The sequence below is a fragment of the Anomaloglossus baeobatrachus genome, chromosome 3, assembly GCF_048569485.1.
Source record: "Anomaloglossus baeobatrachus isolate aAnoBae1 chromosome 3, aAnoBae1.hap1, whole genome shotgun sequence".
Lineage (NCBI taxonomy): Eukaryota > Metazoa > Chordata > Amphibia > Anura > Aromobatidae > Anomaloglossus > Anomaloglossus baeobatrachus.
Genome location: NC_134355.1, coordinates 251,139,472 through 251,155,976, shown reverse-complemented (window position 1 = coordinate 251,155,976; position 16,505 = coordinate 251,139,472). Strand labels below are relative to the sequence as shown.

Genomic DNA, 16,505 nt, shown 5'->3' with positions numbered 1-16,505 from the left:
GTTTTTGGGTGACAACCTACATTTTATCTGATACTGAAAGTACATCCTCCAAGGTTGCAATATACTACACTAAACCTGCTGATTACCTTATAAATATTTTACATTTTGTTACAGATGTGTATCATTCTATAACTGATGGATCATTTTGACCCTATATTCTTTAGGACAGCCAGAGAATCAGTTCCTTTTTTTATTTTTTTTCTTTCTAATAATGCTTATAAAAGTTATCTGCTGATATTTCATGAGATCATCCCAATTTCTCATTGTGGAAAACAGTATTCTTCATTTCTTTACATATCTCCATGTTTAAATATATTTTCAGGACTCCAGCATAGACGGGATGCCTGGTTCTCCTGAATCTCCGCTGCCCCCCATAAGCACACTTGAAAAGCCCAAACTGAAAGCAGGAGGCTCAGTGGAAAGTCTTCGAAGCTCCCTGAGTGGTCAGAGCTCCATGAGTAAGCGCATCATATTGAAATTTGCATTTACAGCGCATTTTATAAGGTGGAGAGTATGTCAATAGTGAGAGAGAATGCTTTTGTAGATGTTTTTATGTGTCTGTTTAATTATCTGTTGTGATTTAACATGCTTTCCATCTCTATTTAGTGGCCTATCTATCTCATGGTAAAAGACCTGCCTAATACTCTCCTTACCCTTCCTAACTGGGATACAATGCAGAGAGACATTCATATAAATCTGTCTAACCAGGACTTCTGACTGGTTCATCTGTTTTCCTAGGTGGCCAAACTGTAAGCACAACAGACTCCTCAGCAAGCAACAGGGAGAGTGTCAAGTCTGAAGATGGTGATGATGAAGAGCTGCCATATAGAGGTCCATTCTGCGGTAGAGCCAGGGTGCACACGGACTTCACCCCCAGCCCCTATGATTCGGATTCTCTAAAACTTAAGGTTTGTGGACAGATTTACCTGTTAGGCCCTGTGCGCACTAGAAAATGGAATTTTCTTAAGAAAATTTCGCAGGCACTGAAAGATTTCCGCACCTGCGGAAATAAACCGCAAAAAAAACGCACAGAAATCTGCATGCTTTTTGATGCCGATTTGGTGCGTTTTTCCCGCAGGTTGTTCCCTGCGGGATTTCACGATTAAATTAGTGAAATCCCACAGCTACCTGCGGAAAAGAAGTGACATGCAATTCTTTTTGCTGCGGGAATACCGCAGCAAAACCTGTAGCTGTCAAAATCCGCCTAGTGCGCACAGCATTTTTTTTTTTCCCATAGGTTTTGCTGGTGAATCACTGTAGAAAGGTTATGAACATTTTCTGCAGCGAAACATGCAGCAAATCCGCGAGAAATCCACGGTAAAATCCGCCTAGTGCGCACAGAGCCTACATCCTCAAACAGTTGTAAACTTTAAAGTATTAAAGTCCAGTCACAACAAAATCTAACATTTGCTTTGTTAATGTAGCACCTTGTTCTAGAGCAGTTTATCAACACTTGGAGGATATCAAACCTATTTTTTTTAGAAGCAGACATTGCAGGAACAGGTTCCTAGTAAAAAAAAGCAAGCTATATTGCTAAACACTTAATTAGGATGGGAGACTTTGTATCACATTGTTGCATTATATTCTTTAATTAAGTTATTATTACTTTCTTTTCTATAGAAAGGAGACATCATTGAAATTATAAGCAAGCCTCCAATGGGCACATGGATGGGCCTTTTGAACAATAAGGTTGGCACTTTCAAGTTCATTTATGTGGACGTAATTAATGAAGTTGAAGAAAAGCCTAAGCGTCCAACAAGAAGGCGTCGCAAGGGAAGGCCACCAAAGCCCAAGTCTGTAGAGGAGCTTTTGGATCGCATTAATCTTAAGGTTTGTTGTTCTTTAAACACTTTAGTAACTTAATCGCCAAATGAACCGATAACGCCGCTGCATTAAATTTAGAAATAAGAAATGAGCAAATATATTTGAGTGAAATCAAATTAAAAACTCCTTAATTTAAAAATTATTAATTTTATTAACAGAAGCAATTAAAACACACTTCCACATTATATAGAAAATATTCATTGGTGCCATACAACAATTTCAAACATATATCCCCCTTATTTTTATAGTCCTATGTGTTTCCCCAATTTAGGAGCAAGAACAAATGTCAGTAAGGCGCAATACAAAAATATATCCCTAAACAGTCCAATAGTCAAGGGTCCTACAGTCAAGATCCCTAAAGGCAGCACTTTTTACCCTAAATTAGTTGCTTCTGCACTGAGATATAATTCTGTTATATACTGCCACTTCCTATATTAGTGAGGAGGCTGTCAACCTTCTACCCCTAATCGACCCGACGCGTTTCCCCTTCTAATAGAAGGTTCCTCAGGGGTCATCAAAACGCTGTCTCCACGTAGATTTTGCAGAGGCTGGGAACGCTCTGAATATTGCAGGGAGCCCCAACTACATGCTGGTATATAGTTTTAAATTTATTTGGACCGGACATACCAATTGCAACCTGAGGGGACCCTAGTCCATTCATCCACACTGACACAGAAAAGAAAAAAGCTTGTTGAAGGGGAATTATGAATGGGCATGTCATTAATAGGTGACACCATCATTCACCTAGAACATACAGCTTTGTCCTGGATGAGATGACAAAAATCTGAAAAATATTTCTATAACAGGAATTTTTTTGTTCTGTAACATCCACACTAATATTTTATGGAACTCTGTATTACCTGGCAACTTTTGGAGTCTAAAGATACGCCAGCACCAGAGGAGACTATAATAGTCATATGTACAATCTGAAAATCATCTGTTTGATGTACTCTGTTTGGGGAGATTACAAAAACTATGTCTGTATTCACTATATGATTGGAGGATAATGTATAAATTATTTGTATTTTTCTATACTACTTTTTGATGACTCAGTGCAGAACCAACTAATTTAGGGTATTACAATACAAGGGTATTGTTGTATGGCACCAATGAATATTTTCTATATAATGTGGAAGTGTGTTTTAATTGCTTCTGTTAATAAAATTAATTTTTAAATTAAGGAGTTTTTAGTCTGTGAACCAGTTTTGAGCTCTTCTTGTATTACTTTTTTCGTGAGAAATTTTGAAATCAAATTAAACATTTGCATTTGTCAAAAAGGCGGATTTGTTTAAATTCCCTTCCATGCGGATTCAGCAAAGTGGTGACTGGCTGCCTGCCATTTACCTGTACTCTAAAAGGCCATTAAAAGTGAAAAAAGATAACAATTATACTCATGTCTCCAGCCCATCTCCTCATTGTCCTCTGTCCGGCCCTCATCATATATTCTTATTACACCGCTAGTGCTGAAATCCTATTTACGATGACTTTGTGTGCTTTTCCTGAAACAAACCAAGCCTCATCAAATCCAGAAGTTCCAGCTTTGCGTAAAAAGATTTCAGATCAAGTGGCAGTGATAAGATGATGCTATGAGAACTGGACAAGGGCAGTGAGGAGTGGAAGGGGCATAGAGTTGAGCGGTAAGGTGAATATAATAGTTTGGGGGTTTTTTTGCGTATTACATTTATTATACTCATGGGTCTAGAGCGTTCCCAGAGTGTAATAAGGTACATTAAATTCACAGAGTGACTGTGCTGCTAATAGAATTTTCTTATGTGTGTAGGATTTATTTAGTATTTGCATATATCATAACACACCTTTGAATTTACTTATTCATTATTTATTCACACGTTATTTATTACTCATTATTATTTATCATTCATCATTATTTTTTATTTTCCTATTTATATTCAACTTGTTGCATTTTAACATTCATCTATCTTGTACTTGGCACTTTATTGTAATACCTCTCTAATCCTCTAATCATTGATAGTTTATTACGTATTCAATGATTGCCATCAATTCTTCATTTATTTTACACTCTTAATGCACTTGGTCACACATTATACCACTCCAAATATTACATCCGCCAGCACGTGGGCTCATTGGTACTCCATACCATTTTTTCTGTTGAAGGCATCCTCACAGTGTGTGCGCAGGTCTCTAACATCAGGTGAAACTTTTCATTTGATCCATGACATGACCGGGATTTCCAGAAGCTGTTGACATACGATGGAGTGTCCGAGACACATGCAAACTCATTTTACCTGGAGGAAGGTGTACATTTGGCTCACACTCTTGATAACTGCCAATATAGACCCCCAAGGAAGCCCATGGGAACCGCACGTTGGTCTTATGACTTACTGTATTTTTCGGACTATAAGACAAAGCGTAGGTTTTAGAGGCGGGAAATATGGAAAAAATTTGAAGCAAAAAATGTGGTCATGATGCACTTTTGTGAAGGGGATCTGCTGCTGATACCGTTATGGGGTAATGTTTCCAAATTCTGTACTAATATTCCCCATCTTGGCCCCCTTCTAGGTATACATGTACACCATTCTGGTGTATATAATCCCCACCCTGGTATGTATGTGCCCCATCCTGGTATATTTGATCACCATCCTTGGCCCATGCTAGTATATATGTCTCTAATCCTGGTATATATGATCCCCATCTTGTTCCCATAATGGTATATATGTCCCTCATGTGGTATATACTGTATGTCCCTCACCATTGGCCTTTTCCAGCTATATATGTCCTCTATCCTGGTATATATGATCCCCATCCTAGTCCCAGCCAGATATATATGTCCCTAATCCTGCTATACATGTACATTATCCTGTATATACATGTATGTCCATTATCCTGTTATATATGATCCCCATCCTGGACCCATCCTGGTGTATCTGTCCCTAATCCAGGTATATATGATCCCCATCATAAGCCCCTACTGGTATATGCATCCCCTATCAACGGTCCATTCTGGTATATATGCCTCCCGTTATGCTGCACACATAGAAAAGAATAAATGATTCTACTCACCTTCCATCCGCTTCCCCGATGAGTGGCGTGCTCTTCTGATGCCAGCACCTGACTTCAGCGTGTAAGCGATGCCAATACCCACAGTCACACGCCGATGTCAGCTGCTGGTTAATCCAAAATGAATATTCACGGTTCCCCCTTGCCCGGGATTATGGGCATGGGGAGCAGTGAATATTCATTTTCTTTAATAATGGACACACGTGATTGCCCCTGTCATGGCAGCTGTGGTGATCAGTGAGTTCGCTATTAACCCCTTCAGCCCCGGGGCACTTTCCGTTTTTGCGTTTTTGTTTTTTGCTCCCCTTCTTCCGAGAGCCGTAACTTTTTTATTTTTCAGTCAATCTTGCCATATGAGGGCTTGTTTTTTGCGGGACAAGTTGTACTTTTAAATTAAACCATAAGTTTTACCATATGGTGTACTGGAAAACAGCAAAAAATTCCAAGTGTGAAAAAACTGCAAAAAAAGTGTGATGGCACAATAGTTTTTGGGATGTTTTATTCACGGTGTTCACTATATGGTAAAACTGATGTGTGGGTATGATGCCTGAGGTCGGTGCGAGTTTGTAGACACTAAACATGTATAGGTTTACTTGTATCTAAGGGGTTAAAACAAATTCACAAGCTTGTCCAATAAAAGTGGCGCACGTTTTGCGCCATTTTCCAAAACACGTAGCGTTCTCATTTTTCTGGATCTATGGCTCAGTGACGGCTTATTTTTTGCGTCTCGAGCTGTCGTTTCTAATGGTACCATTTTTGCGCAGATGCTACATTTTGATCGCCTGTTATTGCATTTTGCGTAATACTTGCGGCGACCAAAAAACGTAATTTTGTCGTTTGGAATTTTTTTGCCACTACGCCGTTTACCAATCAGATTAATTGATTTTATATTTTGATAGATCGGGCATTTCTGAACGCGGCGATACCAAATATGTGTATATTTATTTTTTAACCCTTAAATTTTCAATGGAGGGAAAGGGGGGTGATTTGAACTTTGTTTTTTTATATTTTTTAAAACTTTTTTTTTTTTTTTTTTTTTTATTTTACTAGTTCTCCTAGGGGGCTATAGCGATCAGCAATCCGATCGCTCTTATCTATCTGCTGATCACAGCTATACAGCTGTAAACAGCAGATTCAGTCACTTCCTGTTTCTCTCTGCTCTCGGCCGAGAGAAAACGAAAGTGAAACTTCATCGCTGCAGGCGTCATCACATGACCCTGTGCTACAATGGCAACCACCGAAAGTCACGTGATCACGCACATGACTTCCGGTTGGGGCGGCGGTAAGTAAAAATCATGGCCGCGCGCATATAGATCTCGCTGCCAGACTTTGGCAGCGAGATTTAAGGGGTTAAATGTTGCGAGTGGAAGCGATTCCACTCGCAACATGCAGGCACACATGTCAACTGTTGAAAACAGCTGATATGTGTGCCGACCACCGCCTGCCCGCGGCCGGGGGCGGGGCTTAACGGGACACGCTCCATGACGGATATATCAGTCCATGGTCGTGAACGGGTTAAACAAAATGAGTATTTACTGCTCCCCATGCGCATAATCCCTCAAACCTCTTGGCACAAGCTTCAGTGCCAAAAGGTGAGCAGGATTATGTGCTTGGAAAGCAGTGAATTTTAATTTTCTTTAATAGCGGGCAATATCTAGACTATAAGACGCACCCCCACTTTCCTCATAAATTTTGGGGGGGAAAAAGCGCGTCTTATAGTTCAAAAAATACTGTATATACCAGGACATAGTTACATTGGTGAGCATCATAATTCAATTGTACTGCTGTTGTATGAACTTTCGCACTTAAACTATCAGGTTTACCAGTCTGTACTGGTTTTGTCTGCACTGGAATTCTGATATTTATATAATCTTTCAGTTGTGGATACATCCTGTATAGTTTACATTACTTTATTGATCTTGTCAGTGTGTTTAACTTAGAGCCACCGTTGCATATACTAACCTTATAGTCCAATGATATGTGTATTTGTCCATCTTTGAGCTTTCACCACTGACCTTTTTTGCTACTTATTTGTCTTATTTATCTGTGACACTTCATTGTAATTTTTTGATATTCAATGAAAATTGTTCTTTCTACATTTCATTCTTAACTTTACCTTAATTGGGTATATACCCTCCATATTTTTGTAGGCGTAACGTATCCATCAGGAATTTCTCATATTTAACCGTCATTGGGATCATGTTTCCCTTTACTGTTCATTATACCCGGGTTTGGATATTTTGTGTATAGATCAAATTATTCAGCTGCGAGTGAAGCTTCTGTCCCAGCTTTCTATAAAACACACTCAGAACTGGACCTTCATGTTATTGTGTACAAACCCAAGACTCGTGTAAATACTTCTGGCTAAAGGGAGTCCTTAAATTTATTCTGAGTTACACAACAATGAAGCAATTAGAAAATAAATGTGATTTTTTTTCTTTTACGACATAAAAACCGAGAACCAAACTTAATAGAGGTTATAGGTATAAAATAAGATTTATCCAGTAACGGCTTCAGCTCCGTAATAAAACCACCAAGCATGAAATCAGTTGCTTATATTACAAAGTGTATTTAATAGACTAGCTGAGCAGCCGGTATTACAGTATAATTACTTATTAGGATTCCTTGCATATGGGCAGGGTTTTCTCAGCATACGAGCTTGTCGTAGAGCACTGCTGACAATTCTTCACATTGATGACAAATGTAAAGACTCACTAAGATCACTTTCTAGAGGAAAGACAATTCAATTAGTCATTAATTGAATACTGGTAATTCTGTGCAGTTTCATTTACCTCCATATCTTCTATCAATCTAAGCATAAAGGTACTGTCACACATAACGAGATCGCTAGCGAGATCGCAGCTGAGTCACCGTTTTGGTGACGCAGTAGCGATCCCGTTAGCGATCTCGTTATGTGTGACACTTACCAGCGATCAGGCCCCTGCTGTGAGATCTCTAGTCGTTGCTGAATGGTCCAGGTCATTTTCTTCAAAGGCGACGTCCTGCTGTGCAGGACACATCGCTGTGTTTGACGCTGTGATAGGGTCACAGTGACTGCTGAGATTGCTATACAGGTCGCTACTGTGACCTGTATTGTTCCTGCATCGCTGGTAAGATCTGACTGTGTCACATCTCACCTGCGACCTCCCAGCGACTTACCAGCGATCCCTATCAGGTCGCATCGTTTTCGGGATCGCTGGTAAGTCGTTGTGTGTGACTGGGCCTTTAGAAGTTTCCTCTTTGAACATTAGGCGGAGCTTTTAAACAAGCTTCCCTTTATGAACCAATCCAGAATATGGTCTTTCTTGGACCGATACATGTTGATAATGAGCTAATAAATCACAGGCATACTGAAAATGTACCGCAGTGTACAGCAAGCTTCTTTCTAGGCATCCATAAAGCTCACGTCTTAGCGTTTTTTTTCTGTATTCGGTTCTGTAGATCTGCTGTAAGATTACACCCATATATAGCACTAGGAATGTCCTACAAACAGTGAACTTTGTAATCAATATTCCCCGTATATTAACAAATGTTCCATTTTTATTCCAGTCTGCCAACAGATGTTCTTTTTTATGTCACTCAATGTTTGATAACACATCTGTCACAATATTTTATATTTTCCATTAACTAAAACTGAGCTGTTTGCATTTTAGGAGCACATGCCCACGTTTCTATTCAATGGATATGAAGATTTAGATACTTTTAAACTGCTAGAAGAGGAAGATTTAGATGAACTGAACATTCAAAACCCCGAACACAAAGCAGTTCTTCTGACGGCTATTGAACTCTTACAGGAATATGACAGTAAGAATTTTTGACTATGTAAAAACAATGGGGCATTTTTATCACTCCAAATGTGCCAGAATTCTGATGTAATTTTTAGAAAAAAAAACCTTTTCATGACCTGCACCATACTTATTAGATACTTTTTGAACCTTGGCCGACAAGGGGGCATAACCTCGCTTAAAAGGAACCTTGTTTTCTGGGAAAGGCAATGTCCTAATGTTCAACGCCATGCACAAAAAAGTGCTTCAAAATTTTAGTTACATTTCTGATAAAAAGTAAGCCAACCAATAAGAGCTGGCATAAACTGAGACTTGACAGTCTTAAATTGGCCAAACAGCACAAACCACTGTGAAAATCTGGTGCATTTTAAGACTGTCTAATCCAGGGGTGTCAAATTCGGCTGGGTATATGGAAAAAAAAAAATATTTGGGGGGCCCCATTCTTTGCGAGACCGGTGACATTTTTAGTGATCACATATTTTTTTTCTATACACCTTTTGGATCACATTTTTTCAACATTTTTTGTTCATTTATTATAACAAATGTATACTTTTTTATTTCACTGTATATATAAAAAGTGTTTTTAATGGGGAAAAAATAATTATATTGAATTTTATTTTTATTTTTTAACATTTTATCCCCCTCTTGTAAGTAATATTGTTTTACAGTTACGTTGGCTAACTTTTGTAGTAATATTTCCAGCCCGGTCCTCATCTTTTAGTAATGTCCCTATCTTGTAGTAATGTGCTCATATTGTCCCCTTGTGGTAATGTGTCCATATTGTCCCGTGTGGTAATGTGCCCATATCGTCCCCTGTGGTAATCTACCCATATTTCCCCCTTGTAGTAATGTGCCCATATTGCCCCCTTGTAGTAATGTGCCCATATTTTCCCCTTGTGGTAATGTGCCCATATTTTCCCCTTGTGGTAATGTGCCCATATTGCCCCCTTGTAGTAATGTGCCCATATTGCCCCCTTGTAGTAATGTGCCCATATTGCCCCCTTGTAGTAATGTGCCCATATTGCCCCCTTATGGTAATGTGCCCATATTGCTCCCTTATGGTAATGTGCCCATATTGCCCCCTTGTGGTAATGTTCCCATATTGCCCCCTTGTGGTAATGTGCCCATATTGCCCCCTTGTGGTAATTTGTCCATATTGTCCCATGGTAGTGGTAATGTGCCCATATTGTCCCATGGTAGTGGTAATGTGCCCATATTGTCCCATGGTAGTGGTAATGTGCTCATATTGCCCCCTTGTAGTAATGAGCCCATGTTGTCCCCTTGTAGTAATGTGCCCATCCTGCAGTAATATCCCCTGTTTCGATGTTAACACACACACACACGCACACACACACGCACACTTCTTTCTCGCCTGTCCTCGGTGTCCTCTCACCTGCTTCTTGCAGGCAGCAGGCACCTACTTCCCGTGATGATTGCTGTCCGGTACACTGGGCCGCTGCCATCAGCGTTTTCCTACCCTTGTAGTAATCTGCCCATATTGCCCTTTGTAGTAATGTGCCCATATTGTCATCTTGTAGTAATGTGCCCATCCTGCAGTAATATCGCCTGTTATGACGTTCAAAAACACACATTTTATATAAAGGGAAAGCTGCACACCAAATTCAGAGAAATAAGAATAAGCATAACTGCTCTGATACATAAAGAAATGAAAAAAACAATTAGCCATATGAAAAATTGAAAATGTGACATTGCATGACTGCTTAGGCTTATTTGAAAAAAGAGATATTTTGCTAATGTATTGATCAATTCATTACTGCCCGAGACCACTTCATGGTAATCTTATTTATCGGGTCCCTATCCAAATGTTACCTCTATTGTGCAGTTAAAACCTATTTGTGTATGGGAAGCCAGGGACCTGGCTATATAGGAAATTGAATAAACATGGTTTAAGGGCGAGACTGGGTTCCCAGACAGAAAAAAACTGCAAAACAATCAAAAAGACTGCTGGAACACAATTGCAAATGTGAACAGGGTGCTAGCTAAAAAATACACAATACAAATACACATATTGCCCCCCTAGTAGTAATATTCCCATGTTGTCCCCTTGTAGTAATGTGCCCATCCTGTAGTAATATCCCGTTATGACGTTAACACACACGCACGATTCTTGTCACCTGTCCTCCGTTTCCTCGGTGTCCTCTCACCTTCTTCTTGCAGCCCGCAGGCACCTACACCCCGTGACGACTACTATCCGGTACATGGGGCCGCTGCCATCAGCGTTTTCCTAAGGGAAAATATTTGCGGCACTGCTCTCCTCACATGTTTACTAATGGCAGCCACGCCAGCCAGTCAGAATACACCCACATTAGCTGCTGGCTTCTGATTGGCCGGCACCTGCCATTAGTAAAGATGTGTAGAGACCACCTCTGTGCGGTGCCGCAAATTAGATTCACTTGAAGGAAAGCCCTGACGGCAGCGGCCCCACGTATGTACCGGGCCGCAATTGTCACGGGGTCTAGGTGTTTGCGGGCCGCAAGAAGCAGCTTAGGCATACGGCTTGCGGGCCGCGTGTCTGAGATCTCTAATTGATTTTTGCACTAAGAATTAGTATTGATAGAAATGCCCCAATATATTCTTTTATGATGACCTGAATATTGATTGTAAGATTAATGTATATTAGAAAAAAAAATGTGGGAGACACATAACTTTTAGTTGGAATAATTGGAAACCGCACCACTAAAATCCACTGGGGCATTGTTATCCATACTCCAATTTTTATTACAAATCCAGACTAGACGGTCTAGGAATGCACCAGATTTATCACACTGGTTGATGCTAGATGATAAATTTGGCGCATCTGTAGATTATCTAGTGGAACTTTACTCTACCTGTTAGTTGTTTTTTTGTGCCAAAAACTTGCGTTAAGCTTGTGGCACATTATTTTAGTCTATGCTTTTTTTCCTGCTTGTCAGACACGATACATGGAAACAGACATGGAAGCCAGTGTTTGATGCAAATTGTACCAGAATTGGAGCACATTTAGAATATAAATCTACCTTGCTATTCTGAAAATCAAAGAGTAACAGAAAACTGTTATGTGAGCTCACACAGTATTACAGCCCAGAAGAAACTGAACCTGTGACCATACAGGCACTAGTAATCACATTCATTCATTATGTGGGTGTATTGAACTTCTTGCTGCTGCCGCCATTGAACCTTCCCATAAGCTTCTTTATTAACTGCTATGTTGTCTTATTTACACAGGTAACAGTGATCAATCCGGATCTCAGGAAAAACTACTCACAGAGGGAGAAAGTAGAAGTGGATGTTCCCCCCGGGACTCTGGCTGCTATGAGAGCAGTGAAAACATAGAGCATGGTAATGGCATGAAGTAGACAATGGCCAACATCAAGCTGCCCCGCATTGCACATCATGTATACTGACCAGCATGCTTAGGTCCATAGTCCATCTGTGGAGACAATAATTGTTCTATTGAACACAGGAAACAAACTAATGTTAATTTATTGATCCTAGCCGGCGCAGACAGTTGGCCAGTATGCACAGCACTGAACCCTCTGGACCTCTGTGCTTTTCAGAATGTGCCCATGCCTCTATTAACACGGATCACCCATGCTTGGCTTCTCATTCCCTTTATAGCTCTGTGTTATCACTGACATTCTCTGCCTGCGTCATTTTCATTTGCATTACCATCCGTCACGTCGCACTAATCTGGAGAACCGCCTCCATTAACGCTTGCAAATCAATCCTGTAGATCGTGCCTATAGGATGACTTAACATTATTGTGTAACATGCCTAACTGGTTACTTTCATCATGCTAAGCTATCTTAACTTGTACACATTTTGGACCAATTGGTATCAAGATAGTTTGTAAAAAATGACTAAAACAATCCAATATGCTAAATGTAAAACTTTTCACATATCTACAAAGCAGATAAAGATGTAGAGCACCTCCATTACTATTTGTGGCATAATGTTACTTACTGTGTATATTTCTGGCATAATTATACATATAGGTAAAATACTTTTTGAATCCCCAGAGATCATGAGAATGGGGGTCCCAGAATGGCCTGTAATAGCCACATGTGCACTACTACTACATTCACACAGGGAACTGTAGGATCCTCGTTCTCATTGTTCCTGGGAATGTCTCGACTGTCAGTATATAAATAATTGAGAAAACCTTCCAGACACTGTAACGAACATGCAAGTTTACAGAACACGTACCAAGAAGAGGTCATTTTCTGTGTCTGACTTTTCCGTTAAGTCTGTTTAGGATTTTCAGCATAGCTCTCGGTGTTATGATGTAGCATATACTCGCACATATAATTACAATACAGATGGCAATCTGTTGTATAATCTTAATACAAGCAGAAATAATGATTTAACATTTCTAATACTGCTTTCATAATTAAAGACCAAGAATCAAATCCTACCATCTGCATCCTGCAGCTTGTGAGCCGTCATATTGTAAATAAAGATGGCCCACCATCCATGGGAAAATGTAAATATTACTTGGCTAGTAAATTATATTATGGCTTACAGATCTTTTTCACTGTCAAGGGGGGTTAAAAGTGTGGTAAAGATAAACTGATTGTTTAAAGAGGAAGTAAACCTCAACAATCCTCATTATAGCCAAAGCATTTCTGCTAGATGGGTCAGGGCAGCACTATGTGCAGCTAACATCTGGCCCTACCGCTCGTGTCTGTATACACATACAGTATATTACAAAAGTGAGTATACCCCTCACATTTTTGTAAATATTTTATATTTTTCATGGGACAACATTGAGTATGTCACTTATACAGTGTTAAGTAGTCAGTGTACAGCTTGTATCACAGTGTGAACTTGGTGTGCTCTCTATATAACTCAATACAGCTATTAATGTCTTAACCGCTGGCAACAAAATTGAGTATATCTCTTAATGAAAATTGTGGCCAAAGTGTCAATATTTTGTGTGGCCACCATTATTTTCAAGCACTGCCTTAACTTTTTTGGGCATGGAGTTCACTAGAGCATCACAGGAGCCACTGCAACAATCTTCCACTCCTCTATGATGACATCATGGAGCTGGTGGATATTAGAGACCTTGCGCTCCTCCACCTTCCGTTTGATAGTGCCACACAGATGCTGAATAAGGTTTAAGTTTGGAGAAATGCTTCACCTGTAACCTCAGATCATGCTCTGCTTCAGTATGTCACAGTACATGTTGGCATTCAAGGTTCCCTCAATGAACTGTTGCTCCCTACAGCTAGCCGCACTCATGCAGCCCCAAACCATGACACTCCCACCACCATGCTTGACTGTAGGCAAGACAAACTTGTGTTTGCACTGCTCACCTAGTTGCCGCCACTAATGCTTGACACCATCTGAACCAAGTAAGTTTATCTTGGTGTCATCAGACCACAGGACATGGTTCCAGTAATCCATGTCCTTAGTCTGCTTGACTTCAGCAAATTTTTTGCAGGCTCTCTTGTGCACCATCTTTAGAAGAAGCTTTATTCTGGGACAACAGCCATGCAGACCAATTTGATGCAGTGTGCGGCGTATGGTCTGAGCACTGACAGGCTGACTTCCCACGCCTTTAACCTCTGCAGCAATGCTGACAGCACTCATGCGTCTTTGTTGAAAAGACAAAACGAAGAAAAAGGCTTGGGCTAAGAAATGCACTCCACTCACTAATATACTTAAATTTTCACACAAGTTTATTTAGACAGAAAGATAAAAACATATTAAAAACAAGGTGCCATCCATCATAAATACAGCATAAATAGAATAAGGTTGTCATGAACAAAGTCCGTATGGAACAATAAATAGACAGTGAATTCAATATCCACACCAGACATAAACAGTCAAGAAGATTATCCACATATAAAAGCCCTCAAAAAGACATCAAGGCTGGAAATAATCAGTCACTGAGATCCGATAAGTAACTTATAATTTATAGCAAATATCACCCAAAAATATTCAGTATGCAACCTGTATCAGATACCCATGCTGCCACAACCAAACGGACAAAGACATCCCATCATTATACAAGGATAAATGCTGACATAAAGTGTTCTCCTTATTTCACTGATGAAGCTTGTTTTTACAAGCGACACGCGTTGGGTGGGGATTTACTAACTTCCACATTATGTCAGCATTTATCCTTGTATAATGATGGGATGTCTTTGTCCGTTTGGTTGTGGCAGCATGGGTATCTGATACAGGTTGTATACTGAATATTTTTGGGTGATATTTGCTATAAATTATAAGTTACTTATCGGATCCCAGTGACTTTGATTATTTCCAGCCTTGATGTCTTTTTGAGGGCTTTTATATGTGGATAATCGTCTTGACTGTTTATGCCTGGTGTGGATATTGAATCCACTGTCTATTTATTGTTCCATACGGACTTTGTTCATGACAACCTTATTCTATTTATGCTGTATTTATGATGGATGGCACCTTGTTTTTAATATGTTTTTATCTTTCTGTCTAAATAAACTTGGGTGAAAATTTAAGTATATTAGTGAGGGGAGTGCATTTCTTAGCCCAAGCCTTTTTCTTGGTTTTTTCTTTAATCTTTTTGGGCTCATGCACCCTCACATTATTAATCAAACATTATTCATTGCTGTGCATCCCCAACTTTGTTGTTTTGTTGAAAAGACAACCTCTGAATATGACACTAAGCACATGCACTCAACTTCTTTGGTCGACCATGACAAGGCCTGTTCTGAGTGGAACCTGTGTTGTTAAACCTCTGTATGGTCTTGCCCAACGTGCTGCAGCTCAATTTTAGGGTGTTGGCAATCTTCTTATAGCTTAGGACATCTTTATGTAGAGGAACAATTTTTTTGTTAACATCCTCTGAGAATTCTTTGCCATGAGGGGCCATGTTGATCTTCCAGTGACCAGTATGAGAGAGTGTGTGAGCGATAGCCCCAAATGTATCACACCTGCTCCCCATTTACACCTGATACCTTGTAACACAGTCAGATGACACCAGGGAGGGACAATCGCTAACTGGCCACAATTTGGCCATTTTCACTTAGGGGTGTATTAAAACTTTAGTTGCCAGTGGCTTAGACATTAATGGCCGTGTGTTATTTAGAGGACACACCAAATTTATACTATAATACAAGCTGTACACTGATTACTTGACATTGTATAAACTGTCATATCTTCAGTGTTACTCCATGAAAAGATGTAATGAAATATTTACAATAATGTGAGGGATGTACTAATTTTTGTGATATACTATGTATAGATTGGAGTATTGCTTGTTACATTGTGCTGCACTCTATCTACATAAATACCTTTTCGTATTCTGTAAGGGATCATCCTTGTGGCTAACATTATGATCCTGGGTTCATCCATATATATGTGGGAAAAAAAAAAATGCATACCAGTAACAAGATAGTAAGGGGAACCTTCTCAATTTTCTGAGCTGAGATCATTTCTCACTTTAGTTAACAAGCAGATACCACAAATATGGCCACGTGAATGGTCTCAAGCACTAAATGACCTCAGTGTTAACCACAGTTTTTTCATCTACATGCTTTACACATGAAGTACTGTTACATTTTTAAACTTTCTATCCAGTGTTACAAAAGTAAAATGCTTTTAATGGTAGCTATGTGGACTGCTACTGTACATTGTAATATTTTAAAGCTGTAATTAAAGCCCATGATCTGTAAATAGACATATTTTCATTCTGATAATGGGATGTTCACATACATTGTGCACAATGTAATAAAGAGTTCTGTTTGTATAACACTTCTCTGCTTGCTTCTTTGACTTGCATTGTTCTAACCCATTGCATTTTTTCCTGCTTCTTCCATTATTCACATCGCAGTGCATTGTGCAGATCACATATTTTGTGCTGTTCCATAACAT

General features: G+C 39.5%; 1 protein-coding gene across 3 annotated transcripts in view; it reads left to right on the top strand.

Annotated features, from left to right (window-relative positions):
* SASH1 (SAM and SH3 domain containing 1) overlaps nucleotides 1-16,505 on the top strand; it is a 243,539-nt gene that overhangs the window by 205,715 nt on the left and 21,319 nt on the right. For all 3 annotated transcript variants that reach the window (XM_075339794.1, XM_075339793.1, XM_075339795.1), the window contains 5 exons: nucleotides 323-458; nucleotides 739-908; nucleotides 1,621-1,830; nucleotides 8,514-8,664; nucleotides 11,871-11,984. In XM_075339794.1, coding sequence (XP_075195909.1) covers nucleotides 323-458; nucleotides 739-908; nucleotides 1,621-1,830; nucleotides 8,514-8,664; nucleotides 11,871-11,984 — 781 coding nt within the window. The remainder of the gene's footprint in view (nucleotides 1-322; nucleotides 459-738; nucleotides 909-1,620; nucleotides 1,831-8,513; nucleotides 8,665-11,870; nucleotides 11,985-16,505) is intronic.